At 41.5% G+C, this 21,791-nt stretch overlaps 1 protein-coding gene across 3 annotated transcripts in view; it reads left to right on the forward strand.

Moving 5' to 3' along the window:
- The first annotated feature begins 4,484 nt into the window (after positions 1-4,484).
- CAT (catalase) overlaps positions 4,485-21,791 on the forward strand; it is a 33,751-nt gene continuing 16,444 nt past the window's right edge. For 2 of the 3 annotated variants that reach the window (XR_010600592.1, XM_005304545.5), the window contains exons 1-6: positions 4,486-4,626; positions 11,497-11,668; positions 14,560-14,670; positions 16,004-16,134; positions 19,602-19,706; positions 21,052-21,177. Coding sequence is in view for 2 of the 3 variants with exons in the window: in XM_005304545.5 (XP_005304602.1) it covers positions 4,561-4,626; positions 11,497-11,668; positions 14,560-14,670; positions 16,004-16,134; positions 19,602-19,706; positions 21,052-21,177 (711 nt within the window). In the remaining variant the exon portion in view is untranslated. Of the gene's footprint in view, positions 4,627-11,496; positions 11,669-14,559; positions 14,671-16,003; positions 16,135-19,601; positions 19,707-21,051; positions 21,178-21,791 lie in introns of all 3 variants that reach the window. The other variant, XM_005304546.5, reaches the window with a different exon arrangement.

Below are 21,791 nucleotides of genomic sequence, written 5' to 3' on the forward strand. Positions count from 1 at the left end.
GTTGGTGACAATATGATGTTGGACCAGTGTCTTACAGCCTGGCTGTGTACAGAACACATCCTGGTTCCGTTGGATCATATCAATGACCTCTGTTCGTTGTTCTGGGATTAACTCAGGAGATATCTTTACCTGCCCCTGTGGGTCGTCTGTCTGAGGTGGAGCTCCCCAAATGACCAGGCACGTCTCTCGGTCACGCCAGGGCTTCAGTAAGTTGATGTGGTAGATTTGCTCTGGCTTTTGGCGGTCTGGTTGTCTGACCTTAAAGTCCACCTCCCCAATGGCTTCCACTATCTCATATGGTCCATGCCAGCTGGCTAGGAGTTTGCTTTCTGCTGTCGGCACTAGCACCATCACCCGTTCCCCCGGCTGAAATCTCCGTACTTTCGCTCGACGGTTGTAATATGTCCGCTGGGCCTCTTGTGCTTTTTCCAGATGTTTTCGTACTATAGGGGTTACTCGAGTTATTCGCTTTCTCATCTGTGTCACGTGCTCAATGACATTCTTTCCTGGGTTGGGTTGTTCTTCCCAATCTTCCTTGGTGATATCTAATATTCCGCGTGGGTGGCGTCCGTATAGTAGTTCAAAGGGAGAGAAGCCAGTGGACACCTGGGGGACTTCCCGTATAGCAAACATTAGATACGGTAGAAGGGCATCCCAGTCTTTTCCGTCCTGTGCTACCACCTTCCGGATCATACTTTTAAGGATACGGTTAAACCGCTCAACCAGTCCATCTGTTTGTGGATGGTAGACTGAGGTCCGTATGGCCTGGATGCAGAGTAGGGCACATAAGTCCTTCATTAATTTTGACATGAAAGGGGTTCCTTGGTCTGTCAGGATCTCCTTAGGGATGCCCACTCTGGCAAAAACCTGGAGTAGTTCTTTTGCTATTGCCTTGGATGTGGGGTTTCTTAAAGGAATGGCTTCTGGATACCGCGTGGCATAGTTAAGGATGACTAGTACACTTCGGTGGCCCGTGCCGATCTTTCCAGTGGGCCCACTATGTCCATAGCTATTCTCTCGAAAGGGACTTCAATAATAGGCAAAGGTACTAATGGGGCCTGCAAGTAAGGTCGGGGGCTATGCAACTGGCATTCAGGGCAGGAGGCTGGACTTCTGTGCTTATTCCTGGCCAATAAAATCTTCTTAGGACTCTATCCAGTGTCTTGTCTACTCCTAGATGTCCCCCAAATAGATGACTGTGAGCTAACTCTAGTACTGCCCTTGTGTGTTTCCATGGGACTAAGAGTTGCTCTACTTCTTCCCCTCGTATTTGCTCTATCCTGTACAACAGATTGCGTTTGAGCACATAATATGGCCTTGGGCCTTTGATCTTTCCTTCCACGGGTACGCCATTTACTTCCACTATCTCCTCCCTCACATTCGCATATAGTGGGTCATTGGCTTGGTCCTGCCCGAAATTCTCACATGCGGTACCGATCTGACATAATTCTAGGGGGCCTATTTCTACTCCGCTCCCTGGGTTGCTCCTATTTGGGCTAGGAACCACCTCCGAGTCCTCACTGGCCTAAATTATCTCCTGGCCTCCTGAACGGGTTCGCTTACCCACAAGGGAGGTTTTTTGGTTCTCTGCTAGAATGCTGGTCCCTAATCTTTTATCTGCCCTCCTTTCCTGCCTAGACTTTTGGGGTTTCCTGGGAGATGACAATAACTCTGGGGCAAATTTGGCAAACATTGGGGTGAGGCTATCTGTAGGTGCCTCCGTCTCAGCCTGGGAGTTGCTACCCTTCCCTGGCTCTGTTGGGGGGAGTAAGCTCTCAAACCCAGGGAAGTCCCTGCCAATTAAGACAGGGTAGGGAGCTTGGGGACCACCCCTGCAGTCACCCTGGTAGTATTCCCCTGGATCTCAATCCATACCGGGATTGTGGGGTAGAAATTCACAGTGCCATGAACGCACTTTACCCCTGTGTTTTTGGCCCGGGTTAGTTGGTCTTGCCCCACCAACTTCCCCGAGACCAGCGTGACAGCACTCCCGGAATCTATTAATGCTATGGTCTTAATACCATTCATTTTTACTGATCTTGTATACCCATGTGAGGTCATTGTGACCCCTACCAGGCCGATTAGGCCACATTGCTCCCCGTGATCCCCCAGATTACACTGCATAGGCTCTTTCCTGTTGGGGCATTGGGCTGCTATGTGCCCCAATTCCCCATACACCTAACACTGCCCCCTTATTCCGGTTGTCACCCTCTGACCGGGGCTATTTGGCTGGCTCCCCAGCCCTCTCTTCCCAAACCCCCAGGTCCCTTCTTGGCCTCAGGCCATTCCTCGGTGTCTTTCCTCCCCGTTACGGTTCTCCTGTAGTTCTCGACAGTCCGGGGCCTTGGGTTTGGGGTTGGCTTCCTGGATTGCCTTGTCTCCCCGCCTGGGGTCTGGAACAGTTCATGGGCTGCCAGCTGTCTTCCCACGAGGGAGACCAACTCATCATAGGTGGCAGGGTCATTCTGGCCAACCCAAGCCCGGAGGCCTGGTGGAGTGGTGGTAGCCCCCTCATATACCAGTCCAGTACCAGGAGCTCCATCATCTTCTCAGAGCTGAGGGCCTCAGGGCGCAGCCATTTTCGGGTCAGGTGGATCAGGTCCATGATGACGCCAAGATCTCTTTCTTGAGTGGTAACAGCTAACTGAGACCCCATCATTTGGTACGTATAGCTGGGAATATGTTTTCCATCTAGCACTGAGTAGTTGCTATGATATGTTATATGGGGAGCTGGTATTTGACTTAAGACTTTTTTCAAATTGCTCTACCACTTCCATTATTTATAGCAGGCCATAGAAACGAGGTAGGAGGAAAGCACTCAGGCTAGAGAAGCGCCTTTTCTTTGTTCCTTGAAATTCTGTTCAGGTTTTGCTGAGATATAAAGTCACCATTTGCTTTTTCTTACTCACATGCCTCTAGTAGTTTTTGGCAGCATGGCCAAAAAATAATTAAGCATAGACACTCTAAAGTGCCAATGCAGTGGCAACACAGTGTCCGCATGGCCCATCCACACCTTTGGAGGAACCACATGAAGCACGAGCTCTCTCAATTCCCAGGGAGGCGAAGGAGAAAGAGACCCAAGCTGGGTCCCTGTCAACCATTCCTGGACCCAGTGGTCTATTCTCTCTAGGGTTAAGAAAAAACAAACAAACAAAAAACGACATCTCATGCTTCTAGCTACTGTTGTTTGTCCTATAGCTCAAGTAATAGCAGTCTGTGCTACGGGGCTCAAAGTTCAAATACTACTGTTGATGCATGAATCCTCGGAAGTAGAGTTACAGTTACATAATAGAATTTGGTTTTACCCTTTTCCCTCCAAAAAACCCTAGGAAATTACAAAAACACAATCCTGTTAGAAATGTTATTTAGATTTCAAATTCAAGCACTGGAAAATTAATAAACTTTAAATGTATGACTGTTACTTTATGGGCTTGTCTTCACTACCCGCCTGGATCGGCGGGTAGAAATCAATCTCTCGGGGATTGAATTATTGCGTCTCGTCGGAACGCGACAATCGATCCCTGAATCGACGCGCGTACTCAACCAGCGCAGGTAGGAGTAAGCGCAGTTGACGGGGGAGCCGCGGCAGTCGATTTGCCGCCGTCCTCACAGCGGGGCAAGTCGGCTCGGATACGTCGAATTCAGCTACGCTGTTTGCATAGCTGAATTTGCGTATCTTAAATCAATCCCGTCCCCTAGTGTAGATCTAGCCTAACTCTGTCACTTGTGCATATGCAATGCTAGTCTTTAATTAGATGATCATGGTTTTTTCAAGGTACTCCTGCCTCATTACGTGCACAGAATAGATGCACAAAGGGATGGAATTAAGACTGCACAGGCAACTATAAAAATGGTATTCCTAACTCTCCAGTGTTTAGCCTTGCTCTGTGCAAATTCCAAAGCTGGTCTCTCTCATCAAAAGAAGTTGGTCCAATAAGAGATCACCTCACCCATCTTGTCTCTCTTCTTTTAACAGCTTTTTTGCTATGTGATAAATATATATACACAGAATTTAGAATTTCCCCAGTGTCTCCTTCTCCTTTCTATTCCCCTTTATTTTTCAGCTCTGGAAGGTTTTGAAGACTAAGAATAAAACAAAACAACGGAGAAGCAAGAAACTATTCTGAAGTCCAACAAAATTGAGGATTAGAGTCATCCCATCATTGTTTTTCCTTCTCTGACCTTTGGCACACTTCAGACGTCGGGCGGGGGGGGAATGAAATACAAAAGGCCGCTATACCAAGAAAATTCTTGGGAGTAAACAGCAGACCACAGTACCCATCCCCCTCTGCTTCGCGAGTTGCCCCTTACTTCATTCCCCCCCTCCTTTTGGTGATTGGCGTATTCTGAACCCAATCAGAACTCGAAATGGAGATGTCGGAGGGCTGCTGACCAATGAGGCAGTGAGGGGCGGGCATAGCTGAAAGGTGGAACTGGCTGCTACAGCAGCGCATAGCTCTCCGCCTGCGTATCGAAGCTCAGCGCAGGGAGAGGGGAGCCGGGCGGCATTAGCCCTTTATTAACGAACCGCTTCCACCGCAGAGGTCGCCTAGTTACGAAATGGCCGGCAGGCGGAATCACGCCGAGGACCAGCTGAAGGAATGGCAGGATCAGCGAGGCTTTCAGGTACGCCACGGGTTCCGTGCCTCGGGTGCCCGCGGCTCAGGGAGCCCCTTAAGCGGCCAACGAGGGACCCGTGAGGCTGGGTCTTCGCTTTCCGAGGGGCCTCGCTCCGCGCCTGGCGCTATCCCGCCCCGCCTCGGGGCAGCCCAGAGCGTCCCCTGCCCCAGCCTGTGCGCTTTGCAGGCTAACGGTCACAGGGCGCGCGCCCGTGGCTGCGTCCTGAGGAGACGGGTGGGTGAGATGGTAGCTCCCACTATGTGGCGGATGGTACCTTCCACTTTAGGGGGCCGGGTGAGATGGTACCGACGGGGTACCGCGCAGGGAGGGGCTAGGCTTGGCTGATTCGATGGCGAGTGCCTGCGGGACGGGGGCTCCCTTCGGGCTCGCTGGGCTGCAGCCATGGAGGGCCGCGCATGGGCTTGGGAGAGGATGATACTTTGCCCTTTAGCGGAGCACTTCATTTCAGCGTCAGCAGGGCCTGGGTCTAGTTTACGCTTAAAATTGGATTGAGCGAGACACGTTGCTTATCAGGCCTGTGGCAGTTTTGCACCCCCAACTGCTGTAATGTGGCTAGGTCGGCAGAAGAAGCTGTACTGCCAGAGAAATGGCTTAACTACATTGACTGAAATGTCTACCCTGGGGTGGTGCAGCACTGTACCTATGCTACTGTAGTGTAGACGTACCCCTCAGTCTCACAAGTCACCTGTAAGGAGGTATCTCCATTTTACAGATGACAAAACAGGTACAGAGCGGCTGAGCTGGGAGTAGAACCCCAGATTGCAGCCTCCTAGTCCCTTGCTCTCAATGGTAGTTTGTATTCCCGCTTGGATAGAAAGGGATTAGAGACCTGATTTTCCAAACTGCTAATACCCCCAAACTCCTATTGAAGTGCACTGTAGCTGCAGATACTTTGTATTTCTGAAAAATCAGGATATAAGATTCTGCTGTTACCACTTTATATAGTAAGACTTTGTTTTGTCTGGCCTTAGACATATTGGTTTATACCTCAGTTTAAGCAAAAGTATGATTGAGAGTCATATACAGGCAATAAAATAGATGCTACGTCAGGTGGATGCAACAGGGAAGCTCTAACATATTTATCAGTCTTAAAAGTAGATTATGTGGCCACACGTTATATAGTGCTTTTAATCCTATAAATGCATAGTATTAAAATATTTATGTAAGTCAATGAGTACTGCAATAGTTATGGTGGTTTTAGTCACTTACCTCCCACTCTTTAACCAAATCAAAATATAGGTTTCCGATTCCTCCTTGTTCTGTCTTTACAGAATGGGGATTGGAAAAAAGTGTTCAGACATATCCCAATACTAATGAGTATAAGCATTTTAATACTCATTTTTACAAAGTACTAATTTGAAAAGTAGCTTAGCTCCCACTTTGCTCAGTTGAGTTAATATGTAGTTGATCCAATGTTATAAAAAGATATTTCATAAAAACCAGAGGAGATCATTACAAATGAACACACTGGTTGATATCACTAGTACACTTCACAAAAATGTGTATTTGTGTACTTTAATATTCACTGTTGAGCAGGTGGACATATCTGATAAAAGCAATATTTACATTTAGGGCAAAATTCATACTGATGAAAGAGTGGGTCTATGCCATTTAGTAAAAACGGGACCTTGGAATAGAAACTAAAGATGCTTTCAGAATGTAGAATTTTAAAGTAAACTTGTAGACAGCAACTAGTTACACTCAAAATATGTACCTTAAGTTTGCCATTAACCACAACCACACAGCGATCATAGTCTAATCTAAAGGCTAAAGTCCTTTTACTGTGAAAGGATTAATGTTATATTAAACTAAACTTGCAGATTAAGGATTGGATTCAAGCTAATATTCCTCTCACTTTAATAAAAAATCTTCAAATTTCCCATAGATTTCAGAAACTCATGGGAAGGTTGCAGGTTTGAGTGCCATTTAGTTGTCATTGAAAGTATTTTTTTAAGTGAGTGGGAATAGAAGTTTGAAAACAACATTAATCCTCGACTCTGTAGAATAATAATAATTGTAAAGAAGTTTAGATTTGTTTTAGAAGTGATTATCCTATCCACTAGCACCCTTTGTTTCCTTACTAATGCACTTGAGAGTTAATATGAAAAGTCACATGCAACTCTTTCCAGTGTGCTCTGCCTCATTCAGAATGCTGATTGTTCTTCTCAAGTCTTATGATTTGCTTTTTGTAAAAGCCTTGGGGCCCAGTACTACACAATATAAACTTTATGAACTTTAAAATGTGAATTTTGTTGCATAAAATGGCAGGATAACTCCAGATTCTCAGGCCCAATGATACAAGTTTCCTCAAGTATCAGGGGGTAGCCATGTTAGTCTGTATCCACAAAAACAACGAGGAGTCTGGTGGCACCTTAAAGGCTAACAGATAAGCTTTCATGGGTAAAAGACCACTTCTTCAGATGTCTTCAAGTTCCTCAGTAACCGTAAGAATTGAACTTACTCTTTTTAGTAGTGATGCTCTCTATTTACAGGTGGTTCTTTGAAATTGTCACTGTGTTGCCTGTTTTGAGATGTGGCATTTATCTTTCGATTTTTCTAGAAAAAAACCTCTGCTTTTTGGGTGCTGCACAAGCCTCTCTTCTCAGCAATGTGCGTGAGGTAGCTGAGGTTACATAAACTGAGCCTCGTTTCCCTTTCCAGTCAGATTTGAGGAGAAGAGCCTTAGAGTGCCCAGGTTCTGACTTCTTGTCTATTTTTGCTTGAGCATTTTTAAATAGTTGAATATGCTTAGGATTTTTAGTGCTCACAGACAACATGATAGCAGTGTTCTACAAGAACAAACATGGCTGTGCCCACTCATCTTTTTTGACGGAGGCCTTCAATCCAGCAAAGAGAACATTCTCATGTTAAATAGCAAGTGAAGTAGCAGACCACACAGGTACATGTGTCCAATTTAGCTGCCATAGAAACGTCCGTTCTATCTTGCTTGGGAGCCAAGGATGACTATCGTAGAAGCAGCTGGAGTAGCAAATGATGAGGCACAAGTAAGGACTCCCCATTTCCTTCCATTTACATGGATTTGATCAGGGAGCACCAGTTTTCCCATGGCACTCACTCCCAAATGTGTGTGCTCAGGAGAGATGAGAATCAGGAACACCGAAAGTGGAAGAAGCCCAAAGAGCTTTTGGAACTCTAGTATACCATCCCTTCATGTCCCACTGGACTTTTCTGAGTTATTTATTCTGACCTTCTTGCAAGCCTTCTGCTTCCAGCCTACTCTCCCTGAGTATTTTTCCTCACTTACTTGCTTCTATTATCTCATCCCCGCCTCACATAATCCTGGCCCCCATAATCCATAAATGGCCTACAATAAAAAAAAATCCCTGTGGAATTAACACGTAAGCAACATGTTCAAAATGCTGGTTGGTATGTGTTATATTCCTTTCTCACTCTTTTGCCTGTTTGTTTAGATTGTAAGCTCTTTGGGGCAGAGAACCTTATCTTGCTATATGTTTTGTACGCTGTGTGGCAAAATGGGCTCCAATTCTAAATGGGGCCTGTAGGTTTATTCCAATACAAACTAATACCCTCTGCCATGTGGTTGTTTTGAAGGAATGAGAATATATTCTGATTTGTTCAAAATATATGAAAGTTTAATGTTGCAGAATTTTCACAGCTGCTACTATAGATAATTTAAACTCAGAGCTGATGGGGTCACACCCACCCAGCAAGATGCTGTGGGTTTTACTTGTACATGTCTGCTGCCTGGTAATTAGATAAAATGTGGTAGGGTTTGGATGAGGAGGAATTTGTCATGCTGTCTGGAGTGCCTCACAACTGTGAGTGCCAGTCTCAGATCGGACTGTCAGAAAACAGGGCAGACTGATGGTATATTCTAGAATTGGATTTCACCAAGCCAGTAAGTAACAAATGTGAACTCTTTCATCACTATACCAGTCTTACTATGGAGTCACACACAGTCCCTTAGGCTCTCCAGCCTATCTTGCCACCCAGATAAACTTGCTTTAGAGAGAACCTCCCCTCCCACTCCCACCCCCCAAAAATCAATCCATATCAGGTTGCCCCCAGTCCCAAGGGACTAGCCACTTACCCCAGATCAATTGGTACCCCAGACCTTTCACCAAAGACAAGACTGGCAGTCATTTCTATAGTATACTAACTATAGGTGTATTAGCTAAGAAAAAGAGATGAGTTAGAGGTTAAAGCAGATAAAATATATTAATAAGTGGGTCATAGTTTGTAAATCAAATGATGGCAGTGATATAATAATCTGTCAGTTTTCCAAAGAAGTCTTTTCAGGGTACCCAAATGGTCTTTGGGGATCTCTGCTTTGCATCTGCTAGGCTTCCCTGTAGGAATCCAAACTGTCAGAGATGATGGATCATTTCTGGAATCCATATTTCTAGCCCCTTTACACAAAAAGCAAGCTGACTGTGTCTTTACCATACAAGCTTTTCCTTTGATGATAGAGTGAGGAATGCATTTTGAATTTTTGACCTCCAATCATTACACACAATGATCACTTGCTTTTAAGATACTACTACTCTTCACTTGCATTCCCCAAGGTTTCATTCCTGTTTGATGGATTATTTAGTTACAATACTCAATGTAAATGTTTTCTGTTACATTATAACAGGAATAGATAAGTGAGAATAATACAAGTAACATTCCACTAGTTTTCATGAAGTTAAAACATCTGAACACAACTTACACATTTATCCCTCACTTTGATCTATGCTAATACACAAGTGAATTGACCTGAATACATTCTGCGATGCTGGTCATGGTAGAAGACTACTATTGCCTTGGCTAATTTGTTTTGTAAAGTCAAAGTATTGTGTCTTTAAAATGTATGTCAAGGGAATTCAGAATTTTGGATAGGTACTCTTTTACTTGGAGTTTTTAGATAAATATATTTAGCCCCTCACCCCCCAGACTCTGAACACTTGGATGCTCTTCAGAGTTTGGATTATTTACATTATTCCAGTAACTGACAAGTCTGACTGTACCTCTTCAGTTGCAAGTAGGCTGAAGACATCAAAGATCTGTGGACCTTGCTACTAGAAGTAATGACCCATTCAGGGAAGCATGGATAAATGTTCCTGTTGTGCAGAACACATCCCACTTAAAACTAAAGAACAAACCCCACCCTCTGATCTATGGAATGAATAATGAAAAACTTGTTTCTGTGCATGCACAAGTATTATGTTTTTCAAGATAAACTAGGTGTTAAAAATCTTAGTCATGTGGGGCCAACTTTCAGAACTTAACTATTCTAAAGCTACATGCCATTTTATCAGAAGAGCAGCACAATCTCTTACAGAAGCAAACAAATACCTTTAAATAAGTAATAAAGGCCCTTCAAACAGCATGTAGTGTATCAAACATAACTTCTTAAAGTTAATCCATGTAGAGTTAATTTATGAGTGTGTCTCTCTAAAATATGCCCCAAAATCCTGTCAAGAAAATATTCAGACTGCCCGACTCTATCATACATGAAATGACTGTATTTGTGGGATGAAGAAGGATTAAATAACTCATTTAAGGTTTAGCTTTCAAATTTTTTCCATGGTTAGACCAGTCAATGAAGCTGTGAGAGTAGAAAAGTCACTCAGTTTAAAAAGTTGCAGCAGATGCTGTAAGCATTAATACAGTTTAGCGTGATCTGCAGAGTGACGGAGAAGAAAAACATTCATATGTAGTTATACAAAAGGCGCATGTCCTCAAAGTAGTGGATTTGTGGAAGCTATTAAAATAACATTCTGGCTGGTGTTGTGTACAGGGAGAGTCAATTAAGGATTTCAAGATTGTTCTGATATTGCTGCCTCTCTTCTGCCTGGCTTCCTACATAATCGTAGTGCAGAAACCAAATCTTTAGACACTTCCACTTCTCTCAGGCTGCCTAAACTAGCAAAATAAGCTTGATTGCTTTTGCTACAGCAGTCATGATCACACTTTGTAGCAATGGGTGTTTAACTTAATTGACTGTCCACTCCAGTGGACAAGCCGTATCACTTTGAGGGCACAGAGAGGCTGTTGAACACTGTCAGACACTGCTTACATTGTCAATGCTGATGGCATTTCAGTGCCTGACTTTCAGAAGTGCGTTCTGAACTACTTGTTCAGTATTGAGGCTAGAAGAGGGGAAGAGTAGACTTAACTATTAGGAGGGTTATCATTCCAATATAGTACAAATGTATTTTTGGCTTCTAGAGTGAGACATGAGAGCTTTGCTGAAATTTTACTTCAGAGTTGCTTGCTGAGTTCCTGGATTATTAACATTCTTCAAAACAAAGCATATTAGGAGAACAGGAGGGGTGCAGAACATTTACCATTACTCCTACTGTTACAAGTATTTTAGTGATTAAGTTCTTAAACATAAGTTTGAAAACCAAACCACTTGCTTATTTTGCAAGTTTCAATGTAAAAAAAGTGACGTTTAAAAAAGTTACACTAGTTATTTCTAAGTCCAGTGACATTAAACTCTTGAAAGTTAGCATGTCTTATCTGCATCTAAATGCTTGTTCTTTTAGTTATTGCAGTACAAAAACTACATTCAATGAGTAGTATGCCTTGTAGTATTTTTCCAGCTTTACACAACTATCAGTTGAACTTTAATGTTAACTCAGGGTTTTGTTTTTTACATTTAAAATTATTCATACTCCCACCGTAACTGTTATGATTAAATAATCAGCCTTGAGGCAGGAAGCAGTTTTTCCTGTAGCTTCAGGAGTCCTAGTATTCCACAAATCTATATGATTAGAGTTATTTTCACTGAGTTCTATTTGATTAACCACTTAAAAAGGTATGGTAGTTTATTTTAGTTTTTCCATTGTAGTAACTTGATTTCTTAAAAATCATTTTTGCATTTAGAAACCAGATGCCTTGACCACTGGAGCTGGGATCCCAGTAGGCGATAAACTTAACGTCATGACAGTAGGGCCACGGGGCCCTCTTCTTGTTCAGGATGTTGTTTTCACTGATGAGATGGCTCATTTTGACAGAGAGAGGATTCCTGAGAGAGTTGTGCATGCCAAAGGAGCAGGTGGGTTTAAAAGGCATGTGTTCCTTAGCTGCATAAAAGTCTGCTAGAGAATGCCAGTGAATTAATATTGCAATCAAGATTGTGTAATGAGGCAAAAAAAGGCATGATGTATGAAATTAATATTAGGCCAAATCCTGTTATCAGGGGTGTGTGTGTGTGTGTGTGTGAACTCCAGCCAGAGAAAACAAAGAAAAGTGTTGTTGTCCCCATCTCCTCCACCCCCCACATTTGACAGAGAGAGAAATAACTGGGGAGACAAAGTAGCTTACCTCGTAAGAAAAGCCCTGCAAGGACCTGCAAAACACTTCGGTGTTGTATTTTCTCTTTTCAGAGGACTTAAGAATCTGACACCAATTCGGTGTCTATACTTAGTTATTTAAAGTAAGAGGAGTAGAGGCATTTGTTTTACAATTGCTCAAAATTCTGTTCTGGAATAAAGCCTTAATTACCAGATCTAGTGTTTACCTAGGGAATGATTAGATGTCAGTACTTATATAGTTTACTAAGCAGATAAATGCCAGTACAATTACGCTTTAGGACAACCTATTAAAAAAAAATCATCTGTAACTTCATATCTGAATAAACTTTTACTAGCAACAGTAAAAATATTCTTATTCACTTCTGTACTCCTTTTTAGGGGAACTATTTCTCTCTATCTGTGCTTTAATAAGACTTTTATATTTAAAATGAGTAATCAAGTTGCCTCATATAAAAGGGGAGAGACTAGCAAAAACTGTAGTTAGACTCTTCCATAGCTTGTTTTTGAACAAAGTTTCATGGTCAGAATAGCATTGATTACTTATTTCTAGTGTCAATTTGACAATTTGGATTATGTTTTCAATTTACATGATGTAACATGCTATTTTTGTTAGTCTCATATGGGTTTATGGCATTAACATGAAGGATTAGTGGATTTTCAAGGTTCATAAAAATAAGTATCTAGTTTTAGTGAACTACATATAAAGTTTCATTAAGTAAAACTCTAACTTTCAGTGCATGCAAATAAAAACATATAAAGGAGTACTCACATATGTCTAAGATCTCTTCCCCCCCCGGTCCAGGAGTGATGCTTGTGTCTCAAGCTGAGGTTTATTCACCCCCATGTTAACTCTCATAAAATTAACTCTTGTTAACTTGTTTTGCTAATTGGAGATCAGAAATGATGCCCCTCTTCCCCACATCCCTTCCCCATCAACTACAAGTGCCTCCCTCAAACCAATAGGTAAGAGTTTGTTAACAACACTGGCAACACTCTGTATGTTAATGACAATAAGCATATTGACCTAGATCTTCATAGGTATTTAGGCTCCGAACTTCCATTGATTTCAATACCTTTTGAGGTTCTGGTTCACTGTGGTTATCTGTTCATTCAGCACAAATATAGTCATAAGTATTTATACACTTTATTCACATGGCTGTCTGAATCCTTAGGATCATAGCTGCTAGCTATGCTACACCACCTACAACTGCAAATTATTAGCTGGTGGGCATTAGAAATTAGCCCCCTCTAATTTATAATTCCTAATTTTGTGTAATTTTGTGGTAAAAGCCACAGTATTGGCACTATTAGAATATGAGAGAAATTATACAACAACAGAAAAGGAGGAGAAGAGTCATCAACCCCAAAGAAAAAGACTCACATAGGCCCAAATTCCCACGAAGCCAGGTCAATTATGAGTGTATAATTAAAAGTTTGACAGAAAATTCCCTCTGCAGATTTTTTTTCCCTTCATGCTAACTGTTAGTTACCCTTTATCATTGCTTCATAGGTAATATGAAGTTTCCACATTTGTTTAGTTAAGTGGTATTACAGAAACTGTAGAAAGCTACAGGCTGTGCTTCTTCATAAAATGAGACTTTGCCTTTCCCATGTCAGGAATTTTGCTCTTGAGTAGAGGATTTTACCAGTCAAATTACAGTTAAGAATTTTAGAGAGGGGAAAATAAAACTTACTGTGTGGGATCTCCCACTTCCTAAATGAGATGATTACATCTTTTTGCCTTTACATGAGGTCTTTGGTGGAACGGATGTCCTCATAGGTAGGTACTCTTACTCATCTGCTGATAACTTAGCAACAACTTCCATCAGCTTTTTCTCCTCCATTTCCTATCAAACTCTTCTGAGGTGTCTCAAGTTATCAAGGCTGTGGAACACTAAACAAATACCTTAGTTACCTGTCTTTATTATCTGAGATCGTGTACGACCTGCAACTATAAAAACATATCCAGTGTACTGTATATACATAAATGGGGAAATACCTTTAAAATACCACTCACATTGAATACTAAGTCAAACTTAGCCTTCTAGGCTATGATTTATTTTATGCTAAGGAAGTCTTGATAGCCATGTGATGCTCTCTTGTGTTTCTGGGATGGATGGCCTACAGAAACCTCTGTTGTTCACAGCAGCATGCCAGCCTGGGTGTATTTGTACTGGGCACTGATGTTCTCTACTGAAATGCTGTATATTAAGATTTGTGAAGTTTGGCGTGCTCCATATCTCTGTTGCATCCTAGGATCAGAAACATCAGTTTCCTGCATAAGAGAATGTTGAGTAATCTAATTGGAAGGTGTAGTGTCAGAACCCAGGAAACACAGCTATAGCGAGCAACAAGTTCATTTCCTAATATTGAAAGAGGGAAAGCTACAAAGATAGAGTATCTAGAGGCAGAGAGGGGTAGAGTAAAGAAGTCTTCAGAGTGGTGGCTTGAGGTGGAAGAGAATGTTGTTACGAGTTTTCTCCAACTGCCATAATTATTTCTCCACAGTTGCCCTTCTCCAACATCTAGTACTTTGGTTGTGCCCCCTGATATTAGCCAAAGTCATCTGGCCTCTTTGTTGTTCACAGTTGTTCATCCAATCATGTATAAAAGTAATTTTTTTTTTTTTCAGGAGCATTTGGCTATTTTGAAGTGACTCATGATATCACCAAATATTGTAAGGCGAAGGTATTTGAGCACATTGGAAAAAGAACACCAATAGCCATTCGATTCTCCACTGTCGGTAAGGTGGTGTAATTAGTATGTGTGGCCTCTTATATAACACATGTATAGAATTGCTAGTGTAATACATTGTGGAACTGTCTATAATTTCATGTACTTTTGACCACTTCACCTGCCCTCTGCCAACTTACTCCTCTCCCCTAGATTTATTCTAAAATCTTGAGTAGTGTTAAGCAGCTGCCATTTCGTGTAACATCAGGCTACCGTAGACGTTTTTCCTCCCAAGTGTAAGAGGAAGTATGATATTTTCAGGAGGCTTTGGTTCTATTCCTTGCTCTGCCATAGGCTTTCTTTATGAATGTGGGCAGGCCATGATTAACGCCTTTCTGCCTTGGTCCTCCATTAGAATAATTATCGCTATTTTTCATTCTTACCTGGCAGCAGTGTTGTGAGGATAAATTCATTAATGTAAATATTATTGGAATGAGGACCATAAAAAAAAAAAAGCTTCCTGTAAAATAAAATAAACTATCCTTTCCCAAATCCTAAGAGGGATAAGTTACAGCTTTTTACAAATTACTTCAAAGGCCAATATCTTGCGCATTATATGTGAAAATTTGATCTTTTTTTTTTTTTTGTCATTAGAAAGTGGGAGGTTCTAAAATTATCATAGTTATTCATATTTTGCAATACTTTTATAGTTACTTACAACTTTTTGGATCTTTTTGTGATAGTTCTAAAATCTTGAAGATGGTGAAATCATGAGGATTCTTGAGTCTTCTGTAACCATGTAAAGAATCTACAGATCTTAGTAACCCTGGGGATTTCCTTGTGTGGTTCAAAACTCTGGCAGCCGAGCAACACTTATTTGTGCTTAGGATCTGGAGAGGCAATTGGAGTTACTGACAGAACAGAGCATGTACTAAAGTAGGCTGCTGAGCTTTTTCAGCACTGCTTACGTGGGTTTTCTCCTGTCTGTATAGCAATCATAGGGCTTGTCTATCCGTGGACACTCAGAACATTTATGACGATTTAACTAGTGGTGTGAAGGTAAAGCGTACTAGTTAAAGCGTATTAAATTGCTGTGTAGACGTACTTTTTCAGAAGTAAAGTGGGTTAAATAGGAATTCCTGTCTACATATAAGGAATTCAGGTGTAAAAACTTCTAATAGGTCAGGTTGGTATAACTTACTCAGTTGCACAAGAGTTGTTCATGGATATGCAGATGCATTGCTCACTTTGTCTACAATTTAGGCCCAAATGTGTTACACGCATTCAGGTGCCTGAAATAGTGGGGCAAATATACTAAAATTCTCCAGTGTGGATAAGGTTTAAAAATAAGGCCCCCCCCCCCCCCCCATCTTGACACTTTTACATATATGTGTTTCTTCTAGCTGGAGAGTCTGGTTCAGCTGACACAGTTCGCGACCCTCGAGGCTTTGCAATGAAATTCTACACAGAAGAGGGTATCTGGGATCTTGTAGGCAACAACACTCCCATCTTCTTTATCCGTGATGCCATGCTGGTGAGTGAGACCATGCGTGTAGGTGGTTTCAGCAGGTGAGATAAAGAAGTCCAAGGATTTGTACAAGTAGTGAAGAAAGTGTACAGAGAAGCCTAAAATACAGATTGGCACTGAAAACTTATTTTACCCTGATTGTTCAGTATAGATTTGAAATTTTTTGACTGAAAACGATGCTACTTTGAGAAATAACTATGCTTATTCTCATTTAAAGAAACAATCTGTATAACCTCAGAATGGCTAGTAAATAGGTTTAGTATTTAATACGTTTGTATTTTTACCTTTTGTGTGATCAATATCACTAGTATATGAGTCAAAATGGCTAAGAGATTTTCCAGCTGTCATTTGAATTTGGATCATCTTAAAATTTTTTCACTTTTAAAAAGTTCCTGTAACCTGTTTAAATGCTGAAACAGAAATTTAGATCTTGCTCATTACTCATTATCCATTTTTATGTTATTTGGTAAGGGGATAGTCTTTTAAATATGTAAAGTAGTTACATGGACATTAAAACTGGCCTATTTTGAATGAGAGGACAGGATTATTATCTCTTTCAAATTCAATTAAGATTTGGAGATAGTTGCCTAATATATCACTATAGTTCACTCGATCAGGGCCAAATTTGGCAGTCTTTAATTGTGCAAAACTCCCATTGAGTTCAACGGAAGTCTTGCTTATACTGGACCAAATTCTATGGTTCTAAATTAAGTTTTGTCCCTTTCTGTCTTAAGTGTTTTTTTGTATGTGCCAGTGTGCATCCCAATATAGGGTTGCATGCACCTCATGCATGTGAGACTAGGGGACGTGTATGTGCCCTGTGTCTCCTTATGTGCCCATATAAAGGCATAAAAAGACCTGATGACCAACCCCCTCGTTCTTTGCTCAGGCTAAACTCCTTAATATTCTGAAAAATCTTCGTAATTATGGATGATCTTCTGTTTTGACTTGTTTGGTCAGACACCCCTTTCTGTGCTCCCACCCTATACAATATTTCTGTAGTGGCAGACCTGAAACCTGCAGGCTTCAAGTCCTGTCTATACTGCGATGGGATAATTATCTTTAAGGACAGGCACAATAGGTGCCTCTTCCATCTAGGAAAATCTCATATTCTGAGAAGATGCTTGGTATACTTATCCTGCTCCTCAAGGACTTTTAAGTTGTGAAGCTGTATCACCACCTTCTAGAGCAGTCCATGAAGGTCTCATCAGATCCAGAGGAAAGGAGTTCCAAAATCCTCCTTAAAAGACAATCCTGCATCATCTAGCATCCCATTGAACAGACAAGTGATTTTTAAGAATACTATGGAGACATCAGCACCGGAGAGAGACCTGGTGACATCATTGGCACCAGGACCAAAGCAAACACCTACACTTCAGGCATAGAAGTTGTGCACTGAAAGGTGTCCCCTGCCTTGGTGGTTGGAGCAACTGAAGAAGGTCAGTGTCCTCCAACAAAGACTGGTAAAGCAAAAAATTTCTTGATAAGTTCTCGAAACCCACAGCATCCAGGGCTGGGGAGAAGACTGCAATGCAGAAGATTACCAGCATTGACCTCAGTGACAAAGGTGCTCCCAGTGGCATTGACCCCAGCCTTGGGGAGGAGGCTTGGGTTGAACCAGGTCCATGCCGGTGCCAAGATATCCACTGCCACAGGTACCAAAAGCACCTTATTCATTAGTGCCACTCCCCGAGGTCTACTTACTCCTTACCATCGCTGGGGCATGCTTTTCCCGGTCATCATACAGGGAACCATCTCTTTTGAAGTCTGCAGGCATGTCATCACCAAGAGATCTGTGGACTTCTACAGACTCAAACCACCAGCAGCACCCAAGATTGGAATTGGTTCAGTCACCTGTACCCATATGGGATGCCACCATGGGCCTATTTGGGTCCTGGGTCTACCTTCACAGGCACTGAGAAATCTGTATTCACCATCGAGGGAGAGGTTTGCTCCAGCAGCTTCCCTGGCTGGATTGCCAACACTGAAATATCAAGAGGAATGGCATCCAGGGGCAACACCCTGTCTTGCCTCCTAGGGATATTTCCACATCATTGCCAGATGAAGTGATATGCTTGGCACTGGTACTGGAAGACTTCAGAGTTGTCCAAAAGCTTCTTGTGTGGATTGCTGAGACTCTAGAGAGCGAGACTTCAGTCATCTCAGAAAAGTCCCACAAGCTATTCAACATCCTATCAGCTTCTGGTCCTTGCAGAATCATCCTCCCCATTAATGAGAGATTACTAGACCTAGTGAAATCTCTGTGGCAGATGCCGGCCGTTATATCACCACCAGCAAAACATGTTGAGAAGCGGTACCAGGTACCCTCTGTGGGGTTTGAGTACTTCTACACCAGAACACAGGCTCCTTTAGTTATTTCAACTATAATTGAAAAGTCAAAATCAAACAAGAGTATGCTGAAGAACAAAGACTTCAAATGCTTAAACCTGTCTGGGTGGAAATCCTACTCATCAGCATTGCTATAGCTGCGAGTGGCTTATGTTCGGCCCTGCTGGCTAAGTATGACTTTCTGACATGGGACAGACAGGGTGACATGCTTCCTTGCCAAGCTCCCTCGTGACAACATAAATGAACTCAAAGGCACAGTAAAATGATGGCTTTAACTGGCATCTGTTTTAGCCTGCAATCAAACTCGAAATGTCTGTTGGAAACCTGCCTGGTTCCCTGCCAGCTTCCCTGCCAAGCTGCTTGAGAAACTGAGCTTCCAGGGTCCCTGGCTCCAGAGCAGTTCAACCCTCTGGACTGCCCCAGGATTTCCAGGGTCTGTGACTCCAGGAAAACCTTGCTATGCCAGGGTTTCCAGGCTCCCTGCCATGGAGCTGTGATGATGAAAACCCTGGAAGCCCTAGCTCTAGCTGGGGTTTCCTCAGGAGGGCACCTGGAACTTGAACTGGGGCTGTCAGGGCTTTCAGGTTCCCTGCTGCAGAGCTGAGAGCCAGGTAGTCCTGGGATCGGCTCCCAGGGTTTGCAGCTCTGGGCAGCCCCACAGTACAGACTTCCAGACTCCTTGACCAGCTGGCTCATTATGCTGCTGATTCTTGTTCATATAAATATTTCACCAGTTCAGGCTTGAGGGTGAAATTAACATAATTGTTTTGTTGGTAGTATCTGGACAAAGCTGAAAACTCCTCAATGCTCTGTTTTCCTTTTGTTACAGCTTCTCCCACCTCTAACTCTGACCTGTCACTCCTAACACCATCTTGAAATGCTGATGATTTCATACTTGCCCCACAGTAGCTTAAAATGTACTTTAAGTCAAGAGCCATGTACCATTTATTGTGGCTGAAATCGGTTCTATATATCAAGATACTATGTGATCTGTTTTCTTGAAATGCTAGTTGTATGTAAAGGGACCCTGAGCATAATAGTAGAGGACTTTGTCAGTTCTTGCAATATCTTCAAACTTTTAATTCCAGTAAATTCATCTTAATTTTGTTTTTGTTTGAAATTAGTTTCCATCCTTTATACATAGCCAAAAGAGGAACCCTCAGACTCATCTGAAGGATCCAGATATGGTATGGGACTTCTGGAGCCTTCGCCCTGAATCTCTGCACCAGGTGGGAGCTTATTGTGTTTTGAACTCAACTTATTCTTCCATGAACAGGGAACTCGTATATTAAGTCATGTTTTGTTCTGTGGTTTTTTTTTTTAACATTTCAGTTTCTTGGACGGTCTGGAAATTTGTAATATCATTGTAATACCAATAAGGCTATATAATAATCTTAAATTATTAACAGTTAACTGAAATACAGTGAAACTCAAATTATATACTTTTAGCCACCTGTTAAACTGTAACTACTAGGTTTTGGGTCTTTTTAAAATTTTCTGTAAAGTTAGCTAATGATGAAAATGATTATCTAGTGTCCCTATTTTTCTTGGCTGTATTTTACTCGGACCAACACAAAAGTAAAGAATTTAAGACCATCAGTATGTTAATATTGAATTAAAGCAGCTGAACCATTCTGAAACAGCAAAGACTTGCTGTTTAGTCAACCAAGTATAAGAAAATTAACATTAAAAATTAAAAATATTTCTGGGAAGATAATGCTGATATACTTTTAAATCTGTATAAAGCTGTAATTTTTTTCCTCTGCCTAAATGTTTAGGGGTTGATATCAGCACACATCATAAATTTTAATTCTTCTGAAACAGTGATGGTCAGAAAACAGTATATAAAGAGTGTGGTATACATTTGGAATGTTAGTGTAAAAGTAAACATTTCTAAAAGGTTGAAAAGCTCAGTCATTTTGAAAAAGTGCTTGATATTAAAGGGTTTTGTGCAATCCCAAATTCATGAACAAACAGCATTTTCTGTGGCTATTGAATGCTATGCATGGAATTACTCTCCCTTGAAGGGTTTTGCTAAAACTGGTTTGTTCAGGATTTTAACTTCTTTTAATTTTAATTTTTTTAAGTTCAAAATATGGTGCTTGCTGGAAAAGTTGTCACAGTTAGCTCTAAAACTACAGTAGCTAACTTATTCCTCTTGAAAAAAATCATTGTAATCACACATTAGGTTACTTGTGGCACCTTAGAGACTAACAAATTTATTAGAGCATAAACTTTCGTGGACTACACTAACACGGCTGCTACTCTGAAACACATTAGGTTGGTGCCCATCTTTCACTTCCTTGTTAAATATTTCATATAGAGTTAACTTTATTGCATGTTCAGCATCTTCAATGATCCAGTTATTAGAGCTGTTGTGATTATGTTTCAGAAGTTTTCAAACAAGAAATTAGTCAAACAGGTCTTGGCACATGAACAGTCATTATAGTCTGCAGTATAGGACCATTTCCATTTATACCTTTGATTAGAGGAGCCTGTGTGCTGTTTATGGATTAATGACTTTATATTGGATCAGTTTACTAATTACTAGAATTGACTATGCCTTTTATTCAGGTATCTATCTTGTTCAGTGATCGTGGTATTCCAGATGGACACCGTCATATGCATGGATTTGGATCCCATACCTTTAAACTGATTAATGCTCATGGCAAAGCTGTTTACTGCAAGTTTCATGCTAAGGTATTGGTTTTAAGTTTACCTACTTGGAAATACTTTGTGCTAAATACGAATCCACCATTATAAATTGGAAGTACGATAGGGCAAAATGTTTTGCAATAGTTGGTTCTGCTAATTTTTATGCAAGTCTTGGCAATATTATATAATCTTGCAGGTCTCGTTCAGGAAAGCTCTTTACAGGCATTAGAGTAATAGTCGAATTTAAGAGCTCTATAAAAGTTTTTCCATATGCTTTACTGGCTGTTATTACAAGAATCGTTTCGATCCATCATTAAACATATATAAAGGGCCAGGTTGTCTCTGCTTTCCATATGCTGTGATTAGCAGAGATTCTTCTTCAAAGGCCTTGGAATGTTATCAGTTATGGTATTCAGGGTGTTTACACAGTGAGCTTCCAGAACCTTCTGGAAAACCATGCTGGTTGTGTCTGGTGCAGCTCTCTCATGACACCGTAGGTTTTGGGTCTGAGGTTTTATAAGGGAGGAACAATCCTGAACATCTTTCTTGCTGCCATTCAGTGCAGATGTAGGAATCCTACCTATGCCCATGCCCAACCCTATCACACTTTATTTTCCTTAAAGTTCTTTATATACATTTATTTAAGTACTAAGAATAAT

This window comes from Chrysemys picta, chromosome 4 (genome assembly GCF_011386835.1).
Source record: "Chrysemys picta bellii isolate R12L10 chromosome 4, ASM1138683v2, whole genome shotgun sequence".
NCBI lineage: Eukaryota > Metazoa > Chordata > Testudines > Emydidae > Chrysemys > Chrysemys picta.